At 41.6% G+C, this 22536-nt stretch overlaps 1 protein-coding gene across 1 annotated transcript in view; it reads left to right on the top strand.

The window, feature by feature from the left end:
- Nucleotides 1–1488: 1488 nt before the first annotated feature.
- LOC122560303 (syntenin-1-like) overlaps nt 1489–22536 on the top strand; it is a 40570-nt gene continuing 19522 nt past the window's right edge. Inside the window, exons 1-4 of the mRNA XM_043710880.2 lie at nt 1489–1770; nt 14476–14546; nt 16911–16980; nt 18608–18711. Of these exons, the coding sequence (XP_043566815.1) occupies nt 14496–14546; nt 16911–16980; nt 18608–18711 (225 nt within the window). The 5' untranslated portion in view covers nt 1489–1770; nt 14476–14495. The remainder of the gene's footprint in view (nt 1771–14475; nt 14547–16910; nt 16981–18607; nt 18712–22536) is intronic.

Here is a 22536-nt window from a genome sequence, read left to right as displayed (position 1 = left end):
TCTCTATGACTCTATTACACTCACGCACGTATGCACACATGCAAACACACACTCTCTCGTGCACTCAAACGCGCGCACACACAAATACTCTCATGCATGCACATACGCATCTAAATCTATGGGGTGAATTTGCAGAATTATATTTGCAGATACATTCGATTTGCTCAAAAAGTGCACTATTTACAGACAGGAGAAAGTGAGGACTGCAGATGCTGGAGATCAGAGCTGAAAAATGTGTTGCTGGAAAAGCGCAGCAGGTCAGGCAGCATCCAAGGAGCAGGAGAATTGACGTTTCGGGCATAAGCCCTTCTTATAAATTCCTACTTTGGAAATAGAACCACTCTTACTCAAGATTGTGATACAGACAGACTCTAACCTCACACCTTTAATGCATTGTCTGAGCTGAGATGTCACTTTTTAAATAAAACCGTGTTATCTCGAGAATAAGACTGAAAAGAAGTTCTGGGATTTACATATAAATGAACTGAAACCTGCAACCCATTCAAAAAGATGAAAGACATAATAATGATCTAGGTTTGTTCAATATATCATCTCATTTGCATAACACTGTGGTCTTTTGCTTTAAATTTTATTCTTATGATCCTGCTTCACATCTACCTGATGAAGGAGCAGTGCTCCAAAAGCTACTGCTTCCAAAAAACCTGCTGACCTACAACCTGGTGTTGTGGGATTTTTAACTTTGTCCACCCCAGCCCAACACTGGCACCTGCAGTACCTACTTTTGCCTCCGCCATATCATGACTTCCCTGAGGTGGTCATTAATCTTTGAATTTTTCTACCCTAGCAAGCAGAGGTGGCCTGGGTTAATGAATATATTCGAGGCTGAGGTAAGCAAACTTTTCATCTTTAAGGAATTAAAAAGCGGGTGGAGGGGAGAAATGTGTGAAATTGGGGCATGATCAAATACCCCATAATCTTACTGTATAGTGGGATAAACCGAAGGATCCAAACGATCCACTCATACTCTTACTGATTTTGTTCAAGGCAATTGAAATGAGCAACAAATGCTGCCACATACAAAAAAAAACCCAGAAATGGCTGGAGAAATTCAGCAGGTCTGGCAGCAACTGTACAAAGAAAGCAGGATTAACGTTTCGGGGTCTGCACTGGATTCACGTTTCCAGCATCTTCAGTTATTTTGTTAAATGGTGACACACACCGTTTATAGAATTTTTTTTTCATTTGGAGAGACAAATAAAACCATGTTTTTATTTGGAAAAAAAGGCATGTTTATTCTCCCTGTTTTGAACCCTTGTTTACAAGAATTAAAAATCTGACGAGTTGGGGTAAAGTGTTCCCTAATGTGGCGAGGTCAGGTGACGGAATCTCCAGGGAGGCAACTTAAGTTTCACTTGAAACGTGAGTCCCAGTGGATTCCAGTGGGAAAAGCTGTTTTTGTTCAGGGAGGGGAGGGAAAATTCTTTTTGCATATTGGTCACTCACCAAGTCCTACCTGGTCTAGAGAGGGACTGTAACTGACTTAAACGTTTTAAATGCTCCCCTTCTTCACTAACCCAACCTGACCGAGGGTTGAAGGCTCCTTTTCGAGTTTTACGGACACATTCCGACTGCATGAGTAGTGGAGAATCCACCCTCGCCAATCCCAAGATCTGTTTTTCAATTGTTCTCTTCCTGCTTCCTCCTTGCTCTCTATCAGTGGATCCGCCTGCTCCCCACGACATTTTCCAGGCGTTCACCGTCACAGTGGGAGAAGCGAATCGTCTTTCTCAAACTAAACTCTTCTCTGAGGTGAGTTCACTTCTTTGGCCAGGATTGTTTTTATTTTGAATCTGTCTCGTTCTGGCTGAGAGTTTAGTTTCCTTCTCTTGGTAAATTCCTCTCTGGTTTCTCCGTCCCTTCCTGAGCGTCAAACTGAAATCTGTGCTCTTTTAACCTAGAATAACATTATTTAAACTGACCAACCAATCTATGGTACGAAATTACTTTTGATCCTCGGATAAAAATTAGCAACCAAAGAGAATCTGGCTGCAAAGGATTGAACTCATATAAACCAGTAAATGAAATGGTTAATTGAGAAACATATACGTACTTTGTGGAAGACTTGACATCATATTATGACCCACGCCATGTATATCTGTAAATGTTTCACTCCGGGCTCACCAACAGTCTGCCCCCCCTTTAAACTGCATCGATTTCGTCGTTTATTTCTTTTTATTCCAGTTTGCAAATATCTGACTAATCGAAATGAAGCGGGGCTGTGAAGCTGGTTTCCACCCTAAGCCCCATTGGATGTCTAACACTTTAAGAGTATTAACAGCTTTTATTTATTTATTAGGCGGGGGCGCAGTCACAGGAACAGGGAGCTTGTCTGGTTCCATACAGTTACACTTTCCCAGTATGTGCGCAATGAAGTGAATTGCAACAGACCACCTTTGTCATTTCACAGAAGGTTACCCACTTCGTTTGGGGACCCAGCCCGGACATTTCCTGATTTAGGTGGTGCATTTGTAGGGAGGTTATAAATAGTCCAGTGCTGCTAATAGGAAAATGGAGGAAATAAGAGTCCTGAAGAAGATTACACCCGAAACGTCCACTTCACCGCCTGATGCTGCCTGGCTTGCTGTGTTCTTCCAGCCTCCTGCCTGTTTTGGATTCCAACATCTGCAGTTTTTTTTGTCTCTAACAGGAAAATGGGAGCAGGTCTAGACTATGAAATCCTGACAGCCGATTCCTCAACAAGTGAGATTCTTGCTTTCTGTATCATAACTGCAATCCACTGCCTGCCTCCGTTTCCTATTATCATTATTGTCCAATCGACCTGTCCAGAGGTGTTACTACACCCTGGTTGAGAGGTAGTGACCTATCACTGCACCACAAGAATCCTGCCATTCCCTGTACATACCTGTCCAGCACAAATCTATTTCAGATTTTATAGCCAATTAAGCTAGCATCTACTGTATTAGATTAGATTACTTACAGTGTGGAAACAGGCCCCTCGGCCCAACAAGTCCACACCCACCCGCCGAAGCGCAACCCACCCAGACCCGTTCCCCTAACACTACGGGCAATTAGTGAGTGTTTCACACTTCCACTATTCTCTGTGTGATGAAGAGTTTCCTAACTTCTCTTTTAAATGGTCCATCTCTGACTAATATTATCTCATCCTGTTCTCAACCTCTACCCCACCAGAAAATGCTTCCCTCTATCTAGGCCATTAATTCTTTTATTTAAAAATAACTAAAAAAATCTATATCAAAGCATCCCTCAATCTTTTACATTGCAGAGGATATGAACCTAATTTGTAATTTTTACTTAACATAATACTGCATTTGTGTTACACTCTAACTTCTTAGATTTGATGTCATGAAGAATAATCTGGTAACTATTCTTTGTAGTTAATTTTAGTTTAGGGATGATCAGTTGTTACACATTTTTTAGAATCATACAGCACACGAGACAATTTTGTCCTTTGTAATCCTGCTGGCTCTTTGAAAGAGCTGAAAATGTGTTGCTGGAAAAGCGCAGCAGGTCAGGAAGCATCCAGGGAACAGGAGAATTAACATTTCGGGCATAAGCTCTTCTTCCTGAAGAAGGGCTTATGCCCGAAACGTCGATTCTCCTGTTCCCTGGATGCTGCCTGACCTGCTGCGCTTTTCCAGCAACACATTTTCAGCTCTGATCTCCAGCATCTGTAGACCTCACTTTCTCCTCCTTTGAAAGAGCTATCCAGTTAGTTCCACACTCAAGCTCTTTTCCCAAAGTTCTGCGACTTTTCATTTTCCAAGTATGTCACCTCCCTCCTTGTTGTTTGTTGTTATTTGAATCCATTACACAATGCACTTTGAGGCTGTGAGGCCTTGATTTAAAAAAAATCACTCCACAAAGAATCGCCAGCCCTGAGCTTTAATTATTTTTGACCCAGAGAGTGAAGGGATGGATCTCTGCTTTCACAGTTTCACGAAAGGACACCCAAAGCTACATTTGTGTTCCAAAGTTTTTCATAGTCAATAAATTACATCTGAAGTGTACTCGCTACTGTTACACAGGCACATAGATCCAGAGCCAAATTATACATGCCAGGGTCCTGTAAACTATAAATGTGGTTCAGGCAATATTGGTTGAGGGTTGCATGCATTCACCTGAATTTAAGAGGAGTTTCAGATTAATGTGTCATTGGAAAAGCAGTGTCAACAATGCAGAGCATCCAGAATACTGCACTGAACAGTCATGCTTTGAGCTAGTGGGGGGGGTTTGAACATATAACCTTTTGCCTCAGATGCCAATGAGTAATATAGCTAATCCAAATTGACAGAATGGTAGCAGGGGAGACCGTAGCACCAGACTAGTAATCCAGTGGCCTGGGCTAATGGCCTGAGAACATGGGTTCAGATGACAGCTGATGAAATTTGAATTTGATTAATAAATCTAGAGTTATGAGCAAGGTTTTAATGACCGTGAAACTATGATACATTGTCTGAAAAATCCACCTGGTTCACTGTGATTTTTTAGGGGAGGAAATCTGCTGTTCTTGTATTGTCTGTCTCATGTGACTCCAGGTTTAATCTTAACTTTCCTCTGAAATGGCCCAGTGAGCCATCCAATTGTACCAAACAGCTATAGAAACCAGAAGGACTGCAGCAGTTCAAGAGGTAGCTCACCACCACCTTCACAAGTCGAGTTAGGAATGGACAACATCCCTTGTTTTTTTTTAAGTCACTATAAAATAAATAGGATTAAACAGCTTGTTCAACCAGTTTGGCCTCATGAGATGGGGCAGAAATTAATGCCGCCCAATCCAATATTTTTGTAATTCACTAAATTCAGGTGACGTTCCTAAAGCTTAGGAAGTGATTAACTGGATATTGATGAAGAGCCAAGCTATAGACCATAAAATTTCAAAATATTAGGCGTAGGTTTTGATAGTGACTTTTCGTCTAGTGAATGACTCATCTAGAGATGACTTAACGTAGCTTCTGGATTGGGTTTGGGTGAAGGGAGGGGGGTGGGCAGTGAGTGGGGGCATGTCCCTTTTGACCTCAGTAGAATCATAGAGATGTACAGCACGGAAACAGATCCTTCAGACCAACCTGAGCATGCTGACCAGATATTCTAAATTAATTGAGTCCCATTTGCCAGCATTTGGCCCATATCCATCCAAACCCTTCCTATTCATTTACCCATTCAGATGCCTTTTAAATGTTATAATTGTACCAGCCTCCACCACTTCCTCTGGCAGCTCATTGTATACATGTACCACCCTCTGTGTGAAAAAAGTTGCCCCTTAGATACCTTTTAAATCTTTCCCCTGTCACCTTAAACCTATGTCTTATAGTTGTGAAATCTCCCACTCCGGAGAAAAGATCTTATCTACTTACCCTATCCATGCCCGTCATAATTTTATTGACGTGCGAGGGAAAATAGCCCCAGCTTATTCAGTCTCTCCCTATAGCTCAAACCCTCCAACCCTGGCAACATCCTTGTAAATCTTTTCTGAACCCTTTCAAGTTTAACAACGTTCTCCCTATATCAGGGAGACCAGAATTACACACAGTATTCTAAAAGTGGCTAAACCAATGTCCTGTACAGATGCAACATGACCTCCCAACTCCGATACTCAATGCACTGACCAACAATGGCAAGCACACCAGATGTCATCCTCACTATCCTATCTACCTGTGGCTCCACCTTTTAAGGAGCTATGAACCTCCTGACTAATAATTTGTTGGGGGGTACGATGTGGGGAGCTAGAATGCAAATGCCACATAAGCATTAACCTCATTAATTGTCAGATTTACAACATCTCTCACTCTCCATGACAATGTTCCACAGACAGCAAAAGAGTCATATTTGACATACACCTGACAGTTCAATATTCCCTCAGTACTCCATTGAAAAGCCAGCTGATTTATTTTGCTCAAACTGTGGAACAGAACTTGGAAAAGGTAAAGGATACAATGAATGTGCATCTTTCTCCATCTCTGGCAATTTTTTCTAGAGTCACCAGATGGTGTAACAATTGAGATATAACAACAAAGTTACAAAATATTTGATCTTGTGGTGGTGAGGTGTTAAATTACCATATCGGGTTTTCCACAAGAAAATATCAACTGACTGTCTAGGCTGCACACATGCTGCCTACAAATGTACATTAATGAAGTTTGACCTCTGACATAGAGTCAGCTTAATAAACTAACCAGTTAGACATATGCTGGATCAATCAATATGATCAATTTACTTAAGTCGAATGAGACATGATAGTCTACATATTTTTCCAATATCATTTGTTGTAATTACTATACCATGTTAACTGTAATCTGTCCATTCACACTGTACTTCAGTCAGTGGGCTATAATAGATATCAATGGACAGTCCTTACCAAGGTTGCATAGAGGAATGCCAGAAAGGGAAGATGTGGAGGTGCTGGTGTTGGACTGGGGTGGACAAAGTTAAAAATCTCACAACACCAGGTTATAATCCAAAAGATTTCAGAGCGCTGAACCTCCATCAGGTAGCTGTGAAGCAGGATCATAAAACACAGAATTTATAGCAAAAGACCACAGTTTCATGCAATTAAACAAACCTAGATTGATGTTAAGTCTTTCATCTTTTAGAATGAGTTGCAGGTTTCAGTTCATTAATATGCAAATCGCAGAACTTCTTTAAGTCTCATTCTAGAGATAACTTAAGGTTTTATTTTAAAAAAAGGTGACATCTCAGCTCAGACAATGCATTAAAGGTGTGAGGTCAGAATCTGTCTGTATCTCAATCTTGAGTCAGACTGGTTCTATTTCCAAAGTAGGAATTTGTAAAATGTTACATAGATTGACTGCTTGCATTGACCGCCTGCAAGTTGTGTGCTTTTTAGCAAAAATAGAATGTATCTGAAAATACAATTGTGCAAGTTCAAATTCACCCCATAGACTTATGAGTGTGTGTGTTTACGTGTGTGCATGCTTGGTTGAGTGTGTGCATGAGTGTGATGGAGTATTAGCCTGTTAGAGGGTGTGTGCATAGGTGTGAGTGTGGGGTATGTGTGTGTGTGTCTGACTGAGAGAGAGTGTATAGTGTAGTGGGGTCACCTGTAATGTGACATGAACCCAAGGTCCCAGTTGAGGCCATCCTCATGGGTACCGAACTTGGCTATCAGCCTCTGCTCAGCCACTCTGCTTTATTTCATAACCCAAAGTCGGCCTCAGAGGATGGTCACCTGAAGATCCGAGGCCAAATGTCCTGACTGCTGAAGTGTTCCCCGACTGGGAGGGAACATCCCTGTCTGGTGATTGTTCCAGGGTGACCGTTTATCCAGGAAAAGTTAAGAGATGAGCCATATAGAAGTTATAGGTTAAATGTGTGAACATAGTTAATGCAATTATTTGTGTCAGTGTGTAAACAAGGACAAGATTGACACAGTATGAAATGGGAGTATGAGACAGGTTAAACAGACTCAGGTCAAATAAATCCTCAGCAGAAGAGAATATCTATCCCACAGAAACAAAAGTAGAGATTTGGGACACACTGATCATTATTCTGGATTCAGATGACATTGAGGGAGGTGCCAGTGGATCAGAAACAAACCAATGTGACATCTACATGTGGACCCCGAAGAATCCCCTTCACCCCAACCCCTGTAACCCCCATTCCAGAAGGCAGTTTGTAGACAATACAAAATTAGGACAGTCCACTTGGATAAGGAAACTCAGCACTTAAAAAGTGGAGTTGGAAATTTTTAAAAAATCACCATTGTCATACTGAATCATGGGAGGTTGCTCTGTCATTGGAGCTGAGGGTCGCCTGTCTGAGGTAACAGGAGAGATTGAGAAGGAGTGTCCTTCATGGCAACCTCAGCCAATGTGGGCATTGAACCCACACTGTTGGCATTACTCTTCCTCACAAACCAGCCATCCAGGCAATGGAGCTAACTGATCCCTGAGTTGGAGATTGTGTATCTTATTGATTGTGAAAATGGAGATGAGGAAGTCAAGTGCTAGAAGTAAATTTTTCAAGTTTAGTTGAATGAGCTACTTCAAGGCTGGAGTATCAAATAATTTTATTTGGCTTTGATCAGAGAGGCTACTGTGATCTAATGATTACTGAATGTTGTGATGTTCAGTGAGTTGATCCCTTCTAGAGTTTGGAATGAGCTACAAAAGGAGTTGTTTGTGTAGTCGTTAGGGTACTGTGGCCCTAGAGCATTAAGTTGTAATTTGTTCACTGGGAGATGTTTGTATCTCAGGAGACAACAATGACAAATTGTAAAATGTGTCACTCCCTTTTAGGAGTCTACCTTCTCTTTGTTATTGAACAAAGCCATTTTGATTCACAGTTCAATTATGAAGATGTGACTTAGTTGTTTTGAGTCACTGGTGGCCCTAGGAAAGAGCTGTTGGGTTGTCAACTCTAATTCAATTAATTCCTGGAGATTTCATCACATAATCTGCTCCAACATTGCTGCATTTAGTTAGTAAATAGATCTACCATGCTGCACATTGCTGTCCCATGCCTATTTAATACTCAGTTCTCCTGATTTGCTTTTTTGTTGTTTTCTCCCTTTGGTGTAATGGATTATGAGTCATAGTCATACAGCACAGAAAGAGGCTCCTTGGTCAATTTTCTCTGTGCCAGTCATCAAGCACCTATCTATTCGAGTCCTGTTTTCCAGCACTTGGCCCCTAGCCTTGTCTTCTATTTGATGATGGCTCTATGATCACTGAGGAGATGACAGCACTAAGTGTTATAAATGGAGAAAAGAACAAAAGAGAAGTACAGTAGGAACAGACTCTTTGCGCCCCCCCCCCCCCCCCCCCCCCCAAAAAAAGCCTGTGCCGATCATCATGCCCTAACTAAACTAAAAAACAAACCTTCTGCCCTTATTCGGTCCGCATTCCTCTATTCCCTCCCTATCCATGTTACCATCCAGATGTCTCTCAATTGTCACCAATGTGCCTGCTTCCAACACCTCTTGTGGCAGTGTGTTCGAGATTCCTAATACTCTCTGCGTGAAAACTTCCCTTCCACGACTCCCTTAAACTCCACCCCACCCCGGTCACCTTGAACCTGTGCCATCTTGTAATTGAAACCTTGACCCTGGGAAAATAGCCTCTGACTTTCCACCCTATCTATGCCTCTCATAATTGTGTAGACCTCTATCAGGTCTCCATCAAGCTGCCATCTTGCGAGTGAAAACAATCCTAGTCTTTTTAACCTTTCCACATAGCCAATGCACTTGAGACCAGGCAACATCCTGGTGAACTTTCTCTGCAATCTCTCCAAAGCTTCCATGTCCTTCTGTTAATGTGGCAACCAAACCTGTGCACAGTACTCCAAATGTAGCTTAACCAGGGTTTTATATAGCTGCAATATAGTTTGCCAACTCCTGTACTCCATGCCCTAGCTAATGAAGGCAAGCATGCATCATGCTTTCTTATAGAAAATCACTTTGGCCACCTGCATTATCTGTGACACAATCAAGAAGGGATCAAGCTTCCAATTCAAGATGTACAGAGAGAACAACAGAATAAAAGCATATTAACAAGTACTATGTCGTCATCCTCCCCAGCGATCATAGCCTCATTGCTAATGTCCTGAGTCCATGATGAGCAAACTAGGGAGGGACTATAATATCTGACTGAGATTGGGAAGAATCAAAGGTTGTGAAGAATATAGGAACATAAGAATTCGGAGCAGGAATAGACAACTCCTGCTCAACCTGCATCAGAAACAGGAAGCTTTATTAAACTACACATTAGATTAGGTAGTGGCATGTATCTCTTGCATTGTTCAGATATGCAAAGTATCATTTCGTTGTTCAGATACTTCACTGAGACAAAAATAGATTCATATTCAAATTGAATAATTTGTTTCTGGAAGAGAAAGTGATTAGGAATTAAATGACCCGAATTGCTCCGTCAGAAACAGGAGCTTTAAGAGCAGCAGGAGGCCAGTCAGCCCCTCTAACCTATTCTGCCGTTCAGTTAAATCACCACTAATCTTTCCCTCAATTCATTTATCTGCCTTTGCTCTGAAAGTTGAAAATAGTAAATGCCCCAGGGGAGTGTAAAAAGTGCAGGGAATTAATTTTTTTTAAATATTAGGAGAGTGAAGAGGAGATATGAAAAAGATTCGATGCATAACGTGATTTGGAGATGCTGGTGTTGGACTTGGGTGCACAAAGTTAAAAATCACACAACAGGTTTAATTGGAAGCACTAGCTTTCAGAGCAATGAAGGAGCGGCGCTCCGAAAGCTAGAACTTCCAATTAAACCTGTTGGACTATAACCTGGTGTTGTGTGATTTTTAACGATGCATAACATTAAGGGAAATCCAAAAGTGTTTTACGAAGTATATTAGAGGAAGGGGAATAGCCAGAGAAAGAGTAGGGCCCATTGGGGCCCCACTGCCTAAAAAGGTTTTAGAGATGGGGACACTGGAGATTTAAGCAATATAGAGGAACCTCGATTATCTGAAGGACACGAGTGGGGAGTATTTCATTCAGTTAATAAAATTCCAGATGATCGAATGCCTGATAACATAGTTTAACCAAGCATCGGGTCCTTGTGATCTTGTCGGATAATCCAATATTCGGATAATCGAGGTTTCTCTGTATTTAGATAAACACTTGAAGCACCATAAAACTATAGGCCAAGTGCTGGAAAACAGGACTAGTGTGGACACAATGGACTGATTGGCCTCTCTGTGTTGTAGCAATTCTGACTAACGTTTCCCTCAAAAAAAGGAAATAGTTTCTTTGTATCTATGTTATAAATTGCTCCCAACATTTTAAATAGCTCAGTCTGATCACCCCTCAATTGTTTATACCCTACTCCCCAGCAAGAGAGATTGTACACATCTCATTTGAGTGCATTGAGCATCCTTACTTCCCTGTTGTTGGCCATGCCTTCAGCTGCCCAGGCAATAAGCTCTGGAATTTTCACCCTAAATCTCTCCTCCATCTATTATTTCTTTTCACAGCTCCTGAAAACTCAGCTCTTCAACTAAACTCTTAGTCATCTCCCCTTGTTTCTCTTCTTGTTCTTCTGTCGTATTTTGTTTTATGATGTTCCTGTGAAGTGCCTCACAATGTTCCATTATGTTAAAGGTGCCACATCAGCGCAAGTCATTGTTATTATTGGAATACAGACAAAGTCTCATGTTCTAATACACCCCTCAATGCTATGGTATTTAGTTCTTTCTCATGAATTTTGTCCCGTCTTGTTAATGAGACTGCTTCCTGTGGGGAGATGACTCCATGGCCAAACCTCCTGCGTCAGACTTCAGGGTGAATCTTTCTATCACCTGGGCATTAAGGACCACTTGCACAATCACAGAGAGGAAGCGAGTGCAAAGGCTCACATGCCTGTGGAGAACCAATATGCTTATCCTTCCGTTGAATGGAGAAGAGGTTGAGCTTTCTCTTTCAACTTGATACTGCACCCAGGGAGCCAATGGCAGAGCGGTAATGTCACTGAGCTAGCAATTCAGAATGACACTGCCAATATTCTGGTGACATGGGTATGAATCTTACCAGAAGAGATGGTGAAATTTGAACTCAATTAAAGGCTAGCCTAATGGCAACCATGCAACTATTCACAAATGCAATGATGGAATTTATTTTGAAAGGATTTGAATATGAAAGCAGGGATGAATTTCTGAGGCTCTAGAAGCTCTGGTCAGATTACAATTGGAGCACTGTGCACAGTTCTGAGCCCGATATCTCAGAAAGGATGTAGTGGCCTTCGTGCATGTTCAGAGGAGGTTCATGAGAATGGTCCCAGGAATGAACAGCTTAACGTATGAGGAACATTTAAGGACTCTGAGTTTATACTCAAAGACATTTAGAAGGATGAGGGGGGGATCTAATTGAAACATTCAGAATACTGAATGGCCTGGACAGAGTAGATGTTGGGAAAATGTTTCCATTGGTAGGAGAGATTAGGACCTGAGGGCACAGCCTTAGAGTAAAGGGAAGACCTTTCAAAATGGAGATAAGAAGAAACTTCTTCAGTCAGAGAGTGGTGAATCTATGGAATTCATTGCCACAGAAGGCTGTAAAGGCCTGGTCATTGAGTATACCTAATACTGAGTATCAGAGGGATCAAGGGTTATGGGGAGAAAGCAGGAAAATGGGGTTGAGAAACTTAGCGGCCATGATTGAATGGCAAAGCAGACTTGATGGGCTGAATGACCTAATTTATGCTCCTATGTCTCATGGTCTTATGGACTGTTATAAAATTTGGTTCACCAGTATTCTTTGAGGAAGGGAATCTGCCTTTCATAGATGATCTGCATGTGACTACTGACCCACTGCAATGTGGTTGACCCTAACTGCCCTCTGAAATGACCAAGCAAGCTACTCAGTTCTATCAAAACTGCTACAAAGTCCAGGGATGGGAAACAAACCAGATGGACTACCTAGTATCAACCTGGGCACCGGAAAAGATAAGGACAACAACAGGCCTGATGACACTGATCTTCCTTACTAACAATTGGTGTCTTGTGACAAATCTAGGAGAATTGACCCACAAGCTAATCAAACAATAGCCTTGCATGGGGTTTGGGACATTGTCTGTCTGTGAAGTATGATTCGACGAGTATGACTGTCCCCATCCCCATCCCCATCCCAATCCCATTCCTGGATATGTCCTTCCCCCTGGCAAGACAGTTCTATCAGAGGTAGTGGCACAGTGGTACAAAATCTGGAAGAAATTGCTCTGAGAATCATCAATATTTACTCCAGACCTCATGAAATGATATGGTATCAAGGTCAAATACAGGCAAGGTAACATCCTACTGATTATCACATACTGCCCCTTGCCTGATGAATCAGTACTCCTTGATACTGAATGCCTATGAATGCCACCTGGAGAAAGCACTGAGAGTGGTCAGGGCACAAGTTGTACTCAGGGTGGAGGATTTAAATGTCCATCACCAAGAGTGGCTCAGCAGAACCCCTACTGACGACTGGTTGAGTCCTCATGGTCATGGCTGTTATACTGGATCTACAACAAGTGGCAAGGGAACCAACAAGAGGGGAAAATCTTCTTGACTTCATCCTGACCAATCTGCCTGCTGCTGATGACAGTAGGAGTGACCACTGCACAGTCCTTGTGCTGATGAAATCTGTTCACATTCAGGTTCCCCTCATTGTGTTGTGAGGCTACATCACCATGATAAATGGGCCAAATCTCATAATAGTAACTTGACCAAGCATCCATGAGGTGCTGTGGACCATCAGCAGCCACAATCTGTGACCTCAAGTGCTGGCATTTTCCCCACTGCACCATTTACCATCCATCCAGCCAGCAGCAAGCAACAATCTCACAACCAACGGATCAGATCAGAGCTCTACAGTCCTGCCACATCCAGTTATGAAAGGTGACGGACAACTGAACAACTCCTGGAGGATGAGGTTCCATAAATATCCACATCCTCAGTGACTGAGGAGTCCAGCATATCAGGACAAAGGACAAGGCTGGAGCATTGACAGCAATCTTCAGCCAGAAGTGTTGAGTGGACAATCCATCTTGGCTTCCTTCAAAGGTCTCCTGCAGGCATCCTCAGCAAGAGGCGAGTAACGCACCTCCTGAGTCCCCAAAGCCTGTCCCCCACCTACAATGTGCAAGTCATGAGTGTGATGGAATACTTTGCAATTTCATGGATGAGTGCAGCTCCAACAACATTCAACAAGTTTGACATCATCCAGGACAAAGCAGTCAATTTGATTAGCCACACATCCACCATCTTTGACATTCACTCCCTTCACTACTGACATACGGTAGCAGCACTACGTACTATCTATAAGATGCACTGTAATAACTCAGTAAGGCTCCTCCAACTGCAGAATTTCCAAATTTGTGAATCCATCACCTCAAAGGAAAAGGGCAGCAGATACATGGGAATACCAGCACCTGCAAGTTCCCATCCAACCCACTCACCATCCTGGCTTGGAAATATATAGTCGTTCTTCGCTGTCACTGGGTGAAATCCTGGAAATCCCTTCTCAACAGTATTGTGGGTGTTCCTACATCCTATGGACTACTGCAGTGTACGAAGACAGCCCACCACCTTCTCAAGGGCAGTTTGAAATTGGCAATAATAGCTGGCCTACTCGGTGATGTCTACATCCTGTGAACAACATTTAGAAAAAAATTTGAATTCAAAAGTAATCACTGTTCCTTGAAATACTTAACATATATTTTTCATTTATTATTGTTTCATAGCTATCATCTCCAAATACTATACCAAAAGGGTCTCGGAATCCAGAGATGTAACCCCCGAACAGGACTCTGAAACATTTGCCACACTTTCTCTTCAGGCCTCCTGACCTGCTTAATGCTTTTTTTTTGTGGTGTAAGAAGGATGTGTTTTGTTGGGTCAAGCTATTGACGTTACACTGGACTGGGCATTGCTTCTCTGGACTGCTTTGTGCAGTAATAAATAGTTGATGTTAAACAAAACATTTTATACATGTGTAACTAACAACTCTGTCCATTTCAGTGTCAAGGTTGAAACAGACAATGTCTCTGTATCCATCACTGGAGGATCTGAAGGTCTCCAAAGTACTTGAGGTCAGTTCTAATGATTTTTAATGTGGTTTCTACATTGCTTATGGGGTTGATGATGATTGGTCAGTTGGTTAAATTTTGGTGAATTCAAGCCTGTCCAGTAGGATAAAAGTATTTTTCTTAACTGGTTACATAAAGGAATATAAAACTAGTGGCTAAAACCAGGCAAAGTGATGATCTTTGGTTCATTAAAATATGATTCTGGATTGGTCATAAATTGGAATTATGTTAAAAATCACACAACACCAGGTTATAGTCCAACAGGTTTATTTGAAAGCACTAGCTTTTGGAGCGCTGCTCCTTCAGGTGGTTGTGGATTATAAGATTGTAAGACACAAAATTTATAGCAAAGGTTTACACTGTGATGTAACTGAAATTATGTATTGAAAAAGACCTGGATTGCTTAAGTCTCTTATCTTTTAGAATGACCATGTTAGTTTCAGATCTTTCATATGCACTTGGAACTATGTAGTCAGTGTTCAAGAGCTCTGATGTCAGTCATCAACTGGATTATAGGAATGGAATAGGACTTAGCCATGTACCAATAAACATTCTAGGCCAAATAAGAACAACAAGTTAGGAACAAGGAAAAATGTTTGCAGAAGTACTAGTCAAAAGATCAAGGTCAGAGGCGTATTGTTACTATTGAGTTAAACATTACATAAAAGGAAGCATGTCCAATGAGCTCGAACTGCAAAATACTGAATTATATTATATGCAAATATTTATCTAGAAAGAAACAAACCATGGCTGCTGGAGAGATGTCAGCCACTGATAGTGATGAATATTTTTACACCATGCAACAGATTTGGCATTGTCAAGTCTAATGGTTATTTATGGTTTGAGATGACAGATGAAGAGAGTTGTAGACACTAGTGCTGTGTGCATACTATGAACTTCTCAGATATCTTAAATGGCTCAAGATGATGATCCAATAATGAAGCCCTTGAAAATAAAATTGATCCTACATGATGGAACAATACTGAAGCCATAAGAAAACATTAAGTGGAATCACCAAAGCAATGATAAGGATGAAGATCTGGAGTTCCATATAGCAGACTTTAAGCAAAATCTGCTCAACACAACTGAAAGGAGCTTAATGCTTTGATTCTTAATCCAACATGTGCCAGAAGACATTTGTAGTGGTCACTAAGTCATTGACTGCTGAACAGATCCTAAAATACTACTGAGATGTTTTTTTTTTCAGATTGTTAATGTAACCTTGATAAATATCATCCTGATATAGATGAAAGTGTAATACCAGCTCTAGGAGTTGGGACATCATATTGAGGTTGTCCGGATTTTGGTGAAGCCTCTTCTGAAATACTGTGTGCAGTTTTGGTCTGTTATAAGAAAGATATTATTAAAGCAGAGAGGGTTCAGAAAGGATTTACCAGAATGTTGTTGGGAATGGAGGGTTTGAGTAATAAGGATAGATTGGAAAGGTTAGGGCCTTTTTCACTGGAGCTAAGGAGACTGAGGGGTGACCTTTATAGAGGTTTTTAAAATAATGAGGGGCATAGACAAGGTGAATGACATGGGCTTTTCCTGAGGGGAGTTCAAAACTAGGGTCCATATTTTTAAGGTGAGAGGAGAAAGATTTAGAAAGGAAGTGAGGCACAACTATTTTACACAGTTTGTGTGTGGAATGAACTGCTGGAGAAGATGGTGGATGCAGGTACAGTTACAACATTTATAAAATCATTTGGATAAGTACATGAATTGGAAAGGTTTGGAGGCATAAGGGCTGAGCACAGGCAGGTGGGACTGGTTTAGTTTGAGAACATGGTTGGTCTGTTTCCGTGCTGTATGACTCACTTGTGGAGTCCACCAGAAAGCTATAATGAACAACATCACATTGGAGCAGGAGGAAACAGAGCAGAAAGAGAGGTTTACTCTTCATCCAAAACATATTGTGCCTGAGCTTGGATTGCCAGAATATACTGATGAGCAATGAATGTAAATTGTAACCTTTACAGTAACACATAACATGGAGGTCACAGTTCACCACTATATTCAACAACTTGCTTAATGCAAACAGATGGAGCCACTTGAAATAATTTACTGATTCCTGCAAAAGAATAAAGAATACAGAAACAAAGGGCAGGAAAAAGAAATAAAGTGAAAGGGCTGGATTACCTGTTGGTTGTAATGATGTTAATAGAAGACTGAAAGGACTAAAGGAATGCAAAAGTGGCTAAAATCTATCCAAGTGGACTAAATAATATCAAAACAAAACTAAAACAGGAACCATGATGGAATGAGGTCTTTCCTATATTCCAGAATGACATGATGACTGACTTTATTGTCATTAGAAAATAATTGTTATATAATTGGACATTACATTTTAATGTTTGTTTTCTTTAGGCTCAGGCCACCATTGCATCCAAGATGGCCCCACCAGCAATTGAAGCTCAGGAGCCCAGTGTTGGAAGTGGTGAGTCATTGCAATTTGTGTTGTGTCCTTATTTTAATGTCTGTATTCCCCATTATTCTTCAGCCTCCACTTTCAGTATCTCAGGCATGACTCCTTCTTGGTATTAATATCTCCACTTTTTTCCATGCCCTTGCCTAGCTTTATTGTGGTAACCTCCTCCAGCCTCTCAATCCTCAGAAGGTCATGATCCTGGCACAGGGGCCATAACATGTAGAATTTCAGGACAGTCTTGTTCAGGCAGAATGGTAATCCCATCACTGGCTCAGCTGCATGTTCTGGTTTAAAATAGGGCAGATTGAAGGGGAAATGAGACAGATAGGAACTTCCTCCCCTCCTTAATAATTGGGTTACAGACTGTGATGATGATGCTCCTTTAACAAGGTTACGTTGTCCTTGGTTGTTTTTATAAAAGGCAGAGGTTCCAATTTGGCTGGGGTTAGCCCTTATGGCTAACAGATACTGCCTCAGGCAAAAGGCTTCTAAGTTTTCTTTAAAATACTTGTACAATGAAAGTGGAGTGGCCAGTTCTCCTAGCTCAGGATTTAGCAGAAAAGTGTTCAGAGTGTGTTCAAGGCTGCTGGTCAGATTTTGAACTGGGGATACAAAGGAATGGCTACAGTGGAAAGATGTTCCATGCTGATTCTGTCTCTCAGATCTCTCCTGTAAGAACCTGTGTTTGACTTTACCATTTGTCTTTTTGGAAAGACATCATTAAATTGTGATAGAGTCGATTGGGTTAAGTTGTTCTGTATTCTGTTTTGCATCATTCAGTAGTCTGTTAATTTTTTTTAAATACTGAGTGGTTGGGGCAGCTGCATCACTCCTGGAAAACCCACTTACACCTACTTAAAACAAATAGAAAAATTAGGGTCTAGGCTATCTTGGTAATGTTTTGAGGGGGTCTGGCCTGGTCCATAACACAGACAGATAGTTAACAGTTAACTGTTGTTATGCAAGTTTCCATTTTCCGCTGTTCACTGGTGGTGGTTGTGCCTTCTACTGGCAAGGCTCTGAACTCTGGAATTCCTTTCCTAAATCTGGCTGCCTCTCGAGTTTTACGTTGTCATTGTCCCACTGACTCTGCCATCATGTCCATACAGATGTTCCACTTCTCAGGTTGACTTGCAGAAGGGGTCCAGGTTTGGCAGAATGGCGATGATTAACCTCTGAGGCTAGCTTGTCTTGGCCTGAAATATGTTCCCTTGAGTTCAGAAAGTTTAGGGATGATCCAGTCAAGGAGTTTAAATGTTTTAAAGGGTACATTTAGAGCCAGACATTTCAAAGGGAAATCAGCAACACTTTCCTGTGTAAAGTCTTCGGGAGAATCTGATATTTTCTCTCTCTGGCGTCTCTGATGCTGGAGGACAACTGGAACCTTAAAGACTGAAGTTAATAAATTTTTATTGGGTACAGGTTTTGAAGAAATATGAAAGGCAAATAGATGGAAGTGCAAATTGATTGTGATCTAATTTAATGTTGGAACTATTCCATGGGATTGAATAGTCACTTCCTCATCAGAGATCCCTAACCAGATCTCTGCCAATTTGCACATCACCTTGGCCCCACCCTGTATAGGTGCTGATACTTGCTTTAAAAACCTGTCTGATTTGTTTCTCTTCTGCTTCAGGTTTATATCCAGACCTGCAGGAACTGGGGGACTATATGGGGCTGGACCTGAACAGTGAGGATCTGAGGCAGAACATGGCCGTCGTGCCAGTTGCTGAATCTGGAGTAAGCATCTGATGGAATTGGGTGACTACAATGGGCTACACAAAAACTCTTCTCCTTACACAAACCTCCTTAGAGATGGTTCTCTTTTAGTAATGTTAAGATAAAATATGAATGCAAGGTTTTTGATATTAATTTGTATCTGTCTTTAATTGGGATGTCAGCTGTGGCTCAGTAGGAAGCTGGTTGAGTATTCAGGTTCCCTGTCAGACTGCACAGACAGTGTCAGCCTGGACTGAGGGGATGCTGAACTGTCAGAGGTACAGTCTTCAGGATGAAACCCTTGGTTCTAGACTCCCTGACCAAGAGCAACATCCTTCCTGCATATAGTTTGTCCTGTTAGAATTTTATATATTTCTATCATATCAAAGAAACATACAAGAACAAGAGTAGGCCATTCAGCCCTTCAAGTCTGCTTCACCATTCAAAACTATCATGGCTGATCATCCAAGTCAGTACCTTGTTCCCACTTTTATCCTGATTTTTTTGATTCCTTTAGCCCTATGAAACTCCTTGAAAATCAACAACTGAGTCAGAGAATTCCACAGGGTCTCTACTTTCTGGGTGAAGAAATCTCTCTTCATCTCAGTCCTCTACCCCATCCATAGACTGTGACTGTTCTAGACCCCCTGTTCATTGAGATTGTCTATCCTGATTACTCTGTCTAGACCTGTTAGGATTTGTAGTTATCTGCGAGAGAACCCCTCATTCTTTTAAACTCCAGTGAATGTAGTCCTAACTGATCCAGTCTCTCTTCATATGTCAGTGCTGTCAGCCCAGGAGTCAGCTTCACTGCACTCCCTCCACAGCCAGAACATTCATCCTCGGGTAAGGAGACCAAAACTGCACACAGTACTCCAGGTTTAGTCCTAAAAGGTGCTGTACAATTATAGCAAGACATCCCTGCTCCTATACAGGCCGTTCTGTGACAGTTGTGTTCCCCTGTAAACCCTGTGCTATAGAAAATCATACTGTAGAAGGTCACAAATAAAAAAAAACTGCCATAACCATTCATAGAGTCATACAGTCATAGAGATGTACAGCATGGAAACAGACCCTTCGGTCTAACCCGTCCATGCTGACCAGATATCCCGACCCAATCTAGTCCCACCTGCCAGCACCCGGCCCATATCCCTCCAAACCCTTCCTATTCATATACCCATCCAAATGCCTCTTAAATGTTGCAATTGTACCAGCCTCCACCACACCCTCTGGCAGCTCATTCCATACACGTACCACTCTCTGTGTGAAAACGTTTCCCCTTAGGTCTCTTTTATATCTTTCCCCTCTCACCCTAAACCTATACCCTCTAGTTCTGGACTCCCCCACCCCAGGGAAAATACTTTGTCTATTTATCCTATCCATGCCCCTCAATTTTGTAAACCTCTATAAGGTCTCTCCTCAGCCTCCAACGCTCCAGGGAAAACAGCCCCAGCCTGTTCAGCCTCTCCCTGTAGCTCAGATCCTCCAACCCTGACAACATGCTTGTAAATCTTTTCTGAACCATTCAGTAGGATGTTTATCCAAACAACGTCCATAATTTGTCAATCATATTATAGCCAATTCATGCTGACGATACACGCATTATACCAGAACTATACTCTCAGTCTCTATGAAGGCCAACATAGTATTTGTCTTCACCATCTGCTACACCTGCGCAGTTGCCTTCAGAGACTGATGTACAAGGGCACCAGGTCTTGTTGCTCCTCCCCCTTTCCAAATCTATCAGATAATAATCTGCTTTCTTGTTTTTGCTCTCAGTTATTATACTTCATCTGCCTATTCACCGAACTTGTCCAAATCACACTGCGGCATTTCCTCATTCTCCTCACCATTCACTCTCCTCCCCACCACCCAGCATTGTGTCATCTGTAAACTTTGAGTTATTACATTTAGTTCCTTCATCTAAATCATAAATATATAGCAGGGTTCCTAACACTGATCCCTGCGATAACCCACTGGCTGCCATTTGGAAAAACCTGTTTATTTCTATTCCCTGTTTCCTGTCTGATAGCCAGTTCTCTATCCTGTCAGTACACTACCCCTGATTTCTGCCGCAAAGCCTCATCTTTCTAAACCTTCATAAAAATAGGCCAGTCTCTCCTATAGTACAGTCCTGACATCCCTAGTATTCATCTAGCAAACTTTCACTGCTATCCCTTTATGGCAAATATTCCCTTTCTTAGGTAGGGAGACCAAGACTTCTAAACAATACTTCTGATGTGGTCTCACCAAGGCCCTGTCTGACTGCAGTAAGATATCCCTACTTCTGAATTCAAATCCTCTGTAATGAAAGCTAATATACCATTTGCCTTCCTAATTTCCTGTTGCCCCTGTCTGTCTACTTCCATTGACTGATGGACAAGGACACCCAGGTTCCTTTGCATATCCAAACTGTTCAGCATATCACCATTTAAATAATACTGTTTCTTTGTGTTTTTCACACCAAAGGGTATAACTTCACATTTGGCCTTGGTTTTGCCCACACACTCAACATGACTTATCTTATGAAGAGAGGTTGACTGAGCTCAGACTTTTTTCATTGGAGAAAAGGACGAGGAGAGGGGACCTAATTGAGGTATACAAGATAATGAGAGGCATAGATAGTCTCTGGCTATTGACTCTATTTCCCAGGGCAGAAATGGCTAACACGAGGGGTCATAGTTTTAAGCTGGTTGGAGGAAAGTATAGAGGGGATGTCAGAGGCGGGTTCTTTACACAGAGAGTTGTGAGAGCATGGAATGCATTGCCAGCAGTAGTTGTGGAAGCAAGGTCATTGGGGACATTTAAGAAACTGCTGGGCATGCATATGGTCACAGACATTTGAGGGTGCATACATGAGGATCAATGGTCGGCACAATATCGTGGGCTGAAGGGCCTGTTCTGTGCTGCACTGTTCTATGTTCTATGTTGAAGTCTCCTTGCTTGCTCCTCACAACATTCAGTCTTGCCCATTTTGTGTCATAAGTAAACTTGAAAATATTTCATTTAGTTCCGTCATCCTGGTCATTTATATTAGTTGTGAATAACTGGGGTCCAAGCACTGATCATTGCGGTACCTCACTAGTCGCTGTCTACCACTAACAAAAAGTTATTCCCAATCTGTTTCCTGACTGTCAATTCACTTAATCCATGCTAATGCATTACCCCAATCCTGCGTGATTTAACTTTTCCCACTTGCCTCTTATCAAAAGTCTTCTGAAAATCCAAATACATCACATACAATGGTTCTCCCTTACCTGTCCCACTAGTTATATTCTCAAAAACTCTGGTAGAGTTTTGGAAGCTAATGCTTCCAATTAAACCTGTTGGACTATAATCTGGTATTGTCTGAGTTTGTACACTCCAGTCCAACACCGGCACCTCCAAATCCAGTAGATTTGTTAAGCATGATTTGTTTTGCATAAACCCAAGCTGTCTTTATCCAATCTTGTAATGCCTTCCAAATGTTCTATTATCACATCTTTTATAATAGACACTAGCATTTCCCCACTACTTGTGTTAGACTAACTGGAATATATTTCCCCGTTTGCTTTTGTCTGTTTGTCTCTTTTTAAATAGTGGGATTACAGTATCCTCCAATCTGCAGGATATGCTCCAGAATCCATAGAATTCTGGAAGGTGACCATCAATGCTTCCAATGTTAATTCTTATACACCATGACATAGCAACTTGTACAAACAGCAAGGGACCCCCCCTCCAGCCTCACCTTCCATAGGAAAGAAATGCCAACTTTGTCAAGCATTGCCAAACTCACCAGAAAGACAGTGAAGTTGATCTTGACATAGGTGATGGTATAGAGTGATCATGAGTCTGCAGCAGCCTGTG

The sequence above is a fragment of the Chiloscyllium plagiosum genome, unplaced genomic scaffold (genome assembly GCF_037043375.1).
Source record: "Chiloscyllium plagiosum isolate Xiang-an unplaced genomic scaffold, Cpla_swu_hap1 HiC_scaffold_15, whole genome shotgun sequence".
NCBI classification, from domain to species: Eukaryota; Metazoa; Chordata; class Chondrichthyes; order Orectolobiformes; family Hemiscylliidae; genus Chiloscyllium; species Chiloscyllium plagiosum.
The sequence above is the reverse complement of the archived record's forward strand: the minus strand, read 5'-3'. Positions and strand labels throughout refer to the sequence as shown.